The sequence below is a fragment of the Simochromis diagramma genome, unplaced genomic scaffold, assembly GCF_900408965.1.
Source record: "Simochromis diagramma unplaced genomic scaffold, fSimDia1.1 OVJJ01000732.1, whole genome shotgun sequence".
NCBI classification, from domain to species: domain Eukaryota; kingdom Metazoa; phylum Chordata; class Actinopteri; order Cichliformes; family Cichlidae; genus Simochromis; species Simochromis diagramma.
Genome location: NW_024387183.1, coordinates 70319 through 77871, shown reverse-complemented (window position 1 = coordinate 77871; position 7553 = coordinate 70319). Strand labels below are relative to the sequence as shown.

Below are 7553 nucleotides of genomic sequence, written 5' to 3'. Positions count from 1 at the left end.
CTGTGTCACTTTGAATTAGAAAAGAGGTTAAACAATTGATCGGATGTTACTGTTTTGACAGTGTTGCACTCTCTGACTTTTGATGGGAGCACTGTATCACTATACACTGTGATCATGTCAGCAACAACAACTTCACCTGTAGAGTTCAAGACTTTGCAGATGATAAATGCTGTATTCTTTTTAATAAAAGTAACATAATCAGTACAGTAAATTGTACTACTTTCTTTGCGTCATCTTTGCATATGTGCATATGTAGTTTCTGTCCATTCAGCTATACTTATTTTTATGTACTGAAAGTGACCTGATGAATTACATCATCTAGAGAAAAGGAAATGCAGGCTGTAGCTTAGAACTGCTTTTATGTTCACCAAATGTTTAAGCAGACGATCAAAAAAGGAATCTAGTCAAGAAGAGCACAGTGGGAATTTAATGGTGCTCCTTTTGTACTGCACTACCCATAGTGTTAATGCAAGGCTATGAAAAATTTGAGAGAACTGGAGTAACTATGGCCATGACACATATCTTTGTGTGTGTGTGTGTGTGTGCGTGTGTGTGTGTGTGTGTGTGTGTGTGTGTGTGTGTGTGTGTGTGTGTGTGTGTGTGTGCGTGCGCGTGCATGTGTGTGTAGGTGTCTAGAGAAGCTGCAAAGAGTGCGTTTGTCAGGCAAACAAATGGCAATTTTTCCTCATTGTTGACTGATGTTTAATATTGTAACGAGGAAACAAATGTAATCACACTAGTCCACGTAGTAGTGTAGATGATGCATGTATTTCATAGTGAATTACCAATGATGGGAACCACTGCAACCAGAAAGTAGTGCTATGATCACTGTGAATGATAATTACATAAATAAATGCAGAACATAATGTGAGTGTTTTAACCTTTCTTGGCACAAGAAGCAAGCTGATGTGGACAACAAATGTCAGCAGTGGAACAGTGCTGCTGTGGTTTGTGTAGCTGTTTATAGTTCTATGAGCTCATTATAAAGGGGAAGGAAGCACAAAGACACTTTACAAGGAAACAGCTTCACCATTAGAACACGTTGACTTTAGCACTGCAGCAGGGTTGGGTGTGACAATGAGGCACTCTTTGTTCTGCATGCTTGATTTATTATGTGAGTACATTCATAACTGTGTCTTATGAGTATCACAAATTATTGAACATGTTTCTGTATTATTGTAGGGTCTTTATCTTACAATGTAAAGTGCCTCGATGTGGCTGTTGTTGTGATTTGAAGCTAAATAAATAAAACTGAACTGAATTATGAGAATTACAGTAAATTTCCAGACAATACAATTTGTCTTGAATGTAGCACATTTAAAGTTTATTTCAATATAATTATATTGAGTGATTCCTTAACTTCATCAAAAACAGGTTTAACAAAATCTGATCAGGTTTCAATCTTCATTTCAGTGCTCAGTACGGTCTTCTATGGAAATGCTACAGGTGAGATTTCTTCTTTCTTTCTTGTTTTCCTCAAATGTAATTCAGTCTTTATTTATTTATTTTCGTATTTATTGCCATTACCTCTTGAATGAAATGAATCTCTTGAATTTGCCAAATGTCCTAATAATGAGATACTGCACATATAAAGTACTTTGAATATTAAGAAGAGGAATCGAGACTTTTTTAAATCAAGAAGAAGAGGAAGCGACTGAAGGCAAAGGGAAGAATTAAATGGTGAAAGTTGAAGGAGGAAGAATGCTGCACAGGGAGGAGTTGAGATAGATCTGGGTGGTAGGCAAGAATTACCAGATGACTGGGAAAGTACAATTGTAGAGGTGAGGGAAACCATGAGGAACATATTCAATGTATTCTCTCGACAGAAGAAAAAAGGACAAGGAGACTTAGCAGTGGAATCATGAAGTATAGGAAAGTCAAGTCAAGTCAGCTTTATTTGTATAGCACATTTAAAAGACATCAAGTATCGGCCAAAGTGCTGAACAGGGATGATGTAATCAAATAAAAGAAATAATTAAAATAAATGAGTTAAAAACATTACAAAACATCCAAATATATACACACACCCAAGCAGACTCTTATATACATTTGTTTATACAAGTATATATGTACCAGTACATATGCACACACATATACATGCATATATGCACACACACACACACACACACACACACACACACACACGAGTACACGTGCATAAATGATCCAATGAGATAAAACACCAGAATAGCTAAAATGGAACAAAAGCGGCATCAGATCCGAAAGTCTTTGAAAATAGATAGGTCTTCAAATTTGATTTGAAGATTTCCAAAGAGGAAGACAATTTTATAAAAGAGGAAGACTGTTCCAGAGTCTCGGAGCAGCAATGGAGGAAGCCCTGTCACCTCTGGATTTTATCTGGGAGCATAGAACCAGTAAAAACATCTGACTGGAGGAACGCAGAGTTCGAGGTGCAGGCTAAGGAGATCTGAAATGTAAGCTGGAGCCAAGCCATGGAGGGCTTTAACAACAAATAATAAAACCTTGAAATCAATTTGGTATTTAACTGGCAGCCAATGTAAAGATGTGAGTATCGGAGTAATACTGTCTCTCTTTCTCGTATCCGTCAGGAGCCTTGCGGCTGTATTTTGAACAAGTTGCAGGCGGGACAGGCTTCATTGACAGACGCGTAAATAGAGAGAGTTACAGAAATCAAGATGTGATGAAATGAAGGCATGGATAACGGTTTCCAGATCTTTAGATGACAAGATAGTTTTGAGTTTAGAAATGCTCCTGAGCTGGAAGAAACTGCCAACAACAACTCAATTTATTTGTTTGTACAGCTTGAAGGTAGAATCCTCAAGATTTTTAACATGGGGATGTAGATTAGCTGATCGTGGGCCCAAGTCATTTCTTGTGAGACTAACAGAGTCTTGTTTGCCAAAAATTGTAATGTCACTTTTGTCATGGTTTAGTTTGAGAAAGTTCAAAGACATCCAGCAATTTATGTCACTAAGACAATCTGAAACTTTCTGCAATGTGCTATCAACACCTGGTTTTAGGGAGAGATAGGACTGTGTATCATCTGCATAACAAAGAAAATCAAAAATGAGAGACGAGGACAGGTGGAGGAAGTGAAGAAAGGTATGAAGAGGTGGAAAAGATCTTTAAAATGCACAGAAGGATTTAGCTGTTATTCTGCACCTCCATTGCTGGAGTGGATATATAGAGCTGGGGAAAACAAGATGGTTGTTGCCTGTTCCAGAATCAGACTCTTGTATGTGAAAATAATAGCAGTCCTATTGTGTTTGGTTAGCCTGTACCTGACAGGTACCAATAAATGAAGGGGAGTGCAACTCTGGCAATCGCTTAATTACAAACTCAGGTGTGGTAGAAGTTTGGTTCCATGTCACAGTGTTTTATTAAAGCTATCAAACCACATTTCACAGTGAGCAGGTGGAGCAAAGAAAAACGATCATTCAGGTTCATATTTTTATGAAAGAAATTGTTTTGTTTTTCAGTTTGGTTTTGACTGTTGGAAAATACATTTGTTGACATCTTTTACAACACTGAGACTTTGTATTTTGAGAGTTTAACAGAGTTGTTATGAAACGGCAGATAAATGAGCATGCAATAAAAAAGATCATTCATGTAAACTAAGGTTGGGCGAGTATTTATCGACCATCGACGACAGGCTGAGGCTGACACTGCTCGTTTTTACAAGAGCGATTTATTTATCTGCCCATGAGTGAGTTTGCTAATAATGTTGGTTAAAGCTAAGAGAAGCAGTCAACAGGAGAAAAAAATAACAGGGCTGTTTTAACAGCATCTTCTTCCAGCTGCAAGCAAATGCACTCTCGTCAGAGTGCCCAAATGCAGCAGCCACTTTGTATTTTTTTGGCAACTAGTTCCTCCATGTTTAGACTTCTTCTGTGTCCTAAATGCACAAATCAGTCCGTGCATGATTAATTGCTCGGCCCATCAAAAAGTCACCTGTGTGTATTTATCGCCTCTTGTTACTTACTGGACTGATGAATGTTGCTTGGAAAATTTTTACATATCACTCAACCCAAATGTAAACAATAAAATATGAATTCACAAATAGTCTTACATTTAAAGCTGTTTTGCAGTTACTCGGCTGTTATTTTCTAAATATCAAAACATCAACAGGTTTTATACATTTATGAATTTATTTTCTTGCATTTATTTATTTATTTTTTCATTTATTGCAGCTCATATTGTCACCAGGATGTAATTAATGTGATTACTATTTACACTTTATTACACTCACTGAATCCTTTGAAGTCCAAAGTTTAGATGTGATTTATAGGGTTACTGCTCTTTGGTGCAAATTGCTGAAAGTTTAGTTAATCTGTGAACAGTCTTTATTTATATTATTATTACTATTCCTGAATGGACAATCTGTTCTACTTTTCCTGTTTTCTTCAACAGCAAGTAAACCCAGAGCCACACTGACAGCACCCAGTTCAGTCATACCAGCAGGGGGCAGTGTGACACTGAGCTGCTCTGTGGAGGGCTCTGCTGGCTGGAAGTTTGACTGGTTCAGACGTGATTCAGAGTTTTCTGGAGCTCAGAAAATAGGAGCTGGAACATCAGAGCACACAATCAGTATTTCAGAAGGAGGCATCTATTACTGCAGAGGAGGGAGAGGAGATCCAGTTTTCTCCACAGAGGACAGTGCTGCAGTTACAATTCAGAAACAAGGTGAGGCACAAATAATTAAAAGTAAGACTTGATAACTGTCAATTTTATATATACACATATTATTCCATCTTGATTTTTTATTTTAAATATTTGTTTCTCTTTATTTGTTTGTTGAACAGTTTTGGCTGCTGTGAAACTGCAGCACAGCTGGTCTCAGATATTCACTGGTGAGACAATCACTCTCAGATGTGAGATTCAGGGAGGTGAAGGAAAGGTGTGGAAATATGAATGGACAGCACCCAACACAAACAGCCCTCCAACATCCAGTGAATACAGGATCAGCAGAGTTTCAGTGTCCCACAGTGGATACTACAGATGTCGGGGTAGCAGTGACTATCTCTTCACAGGATGGAGTGATGCCTTCAGACTGACAGTTTCATGTGAGTTGGAACATGATTCAATCTGTGAACAGTCTTTATTTATTTATATTATTATTACTATTCCTGAATGGACAATCTGTTCTACTTTCCCGTTTCTTCAACAGCAAGTAAACCCAGAGCCACACTGACAGCACAACGTTCAGTCATACCAGCAGGGGGCAGTGTGACACTGAGCTGCTCTGTGGAGGGCTCTGCTGGCTGGAAGTTTGACTGGTTCAGACGTGATTCAGTCTCTTCTAAAGCTCAGCTCATGAGAGGAAATGAAGCCAAAAGAGTTATTAGTGTCTCACAAGGAGGTCTGTACCACTGCAGAGGAGGGAGAGGAGATCCAGTTTACTACACAGAGGACAGCAGTGACGTCACAGTTAAAGAAACTTGTGAGTTTAAGCACCCCATTTAGAGTAAAAAAATGAAGTCTAAAGTTTAAAACCCAGACTCATTATGAGATAGTTCCGTCTCATTATTATCATGATTGCAGATTTTTAATGCAAAATAATTATTTTTAAAATAAAATACTTAAAAATCTCTGTTACTGAAAACAAATGAAGTGTCCTGCAGAGTAATCAGTGATGATAATGATGTCTAACATTATTGATCTGAACAGGAATTTTTATATAACTCTCAAGGCTGCAACAGCAGTGGTGTGGAAGGTGAGAGAAAGGACCGAAGAGCAGGCACTGAAAATGACTTATTGGGAGAGAGCTGTATTTACAGTCGTGAGATACAAACAGAAGCAGTGCAGGGACAAAAGAAATGCCTAAACTGGGAAAACTAAAAATCACACAAAGGAACAAAAAACCTGGGACATAAACCCAGTACATGACACACAAAGACCTGAGATATGGAACAGGGAGCCTGGAATGCAGAAAGACAGGTGGGATAACAGACACACAAACCAGCAAGAAAACAGAGGAAAACACTGATCTTAAATACACAGGCAGTAATGAGGGAGTGAGAAACAGGAAGGAAGCACAGCTGGGAATAATTAGAGATAATGAGGCAAGAGGAAAGCAAAACTAGACACACTGCACACAGGACGGGCTATCAAAAAAACCAAAAAACATGTAGCATGACATTCATAAAGATGCAGAATAGACACTGAGACATGAAACACAGGGAAGACGTAGAGACAGAGAAACAAGACAAGCATTTAACACATGGAGACAAAAGGAAAACAAGGATACAGAACAAAACCTTCACTAGAGACATGACAGCAAGAACACAGCGAAAGGCACAGAACTGGAAACCAGAAAATATCAATGCGAAAAATCCCAGAAAACAATAATTCAAAGAATATAACTTAAACCAAAACACAAACAGTGGGTCACCAGAGCCAGGACTGTGACAACAGCACATTCATTTCAGGTTGCCAAATCTGCTTTCTTTAAGATTTAAAATGTAATATAGTTTAAACTTTGACGTTGACATGTTTTTATAGAAGTCATTTTGCTTTGACATTTCCAATCAGCTCACAGAGAAACCAACACACACACAGTCAACTACAGCTTATCAAAATGTCAAAGTACTCGAGCACTACGGCTGCAACTGTTCATCGAGTAATTCTCATAAAACGATTATAAAAAATCTTTCACTGTTTTTTGCTTTGATGCTTCATTTAACAAACAGCTCTGTAGAGTTCAGTCGTCACCATGTGAACTCGAGTGTTTCACCCACATTTGCATCTATAAATAGACCTGCAATAGAAACATATTAAGAAGCACGCCTGTTGATAAAAAGTATGACAACACTGAACGCATGCAGACCCAGTTTTCCTACAAAAACACTCATAAAAAACAGCAGCAGTGATGATGATGCTGACACAGTTTAACATGCAGTCAGTCTGCACACATGCAGCAAAGAGGTGGAGCTGTTCCAGAGATGGTGAGCTCAAGCTGAGTGAAAGAAAATGTGTTTCTAGTGTGTAAAACAGGAGCGCTGTCCCTGTCTTCACCATTAAAACCTTTCCTGGGAAAAAGCTCAGAAGTCCTTCATCACCTGATCAATGAACTCTGACTTGAGGAAAAGTGAACTTTTTAGCTGCTCCATCCACGGCTGTTTGTTTTGCACAGGAAAAAAAAAATCTGCATTAAAGATGCAGAAGTCACATTAAAATATGCAGATGAACTGTTAACTTGCCTGGTGTCATGTTTAAATCAGGCAGCTCAAAGAAGGCTCACAGCAGCTCTCCAACATTTTATACCAGTGATAACTGCAGCAAGAAGGGAGGAGTCTAAAGGGGGGCTTGGGCTGTACCATGACCATATTTATACCAAGGCTTTCATTACATTATTTTTCCAATTTAAAATAAAGTAATACAAAATATTAATACAAATGCTTTAATATTTACAATTATAAATATAAAGGTTTTTTGCAGTAAAACTCAGACACTGACCTGGGGCTGTTAGGTTGGAAACTGCATTATTATTAACATCTGCATCATCAGGACCTCGTTTACATCAATGCAAGAATTTGCCTGAAAGGACAGAGTAAACCTCATTACGCTGACTT

General features: G+C 38.2%; 1 protein-coding gene across 1 annotated transcript in view; it reads left to right on the top strand.

The window, feature by feature from the left end:
* Positions 1–1046: 1046 nt before the first annotated feature.
* LOC120745035 (obscurin-like) overlaps positions 1047–7553 on the top strand; it is a 33090-nt gene continuing 26583 nt past the window's right edge. Inside the window, exons 1-3 of the mRNA XM_040049642.1 lie at positions 1047–1114; positions 1414–1446; positions 5150–5422. Of these exons, the coding sequence (XP_039905576.1) occupies positions 1078–1114; positions 1414–1446; positions 5150–5422 (343 nt within the window). The 5' untranslated portion in view covers positions 1047–1077. The remainder of the gene's footprint in view (positions 1115–1413; positions 1447–5149; positions 5423–7553) is intronic.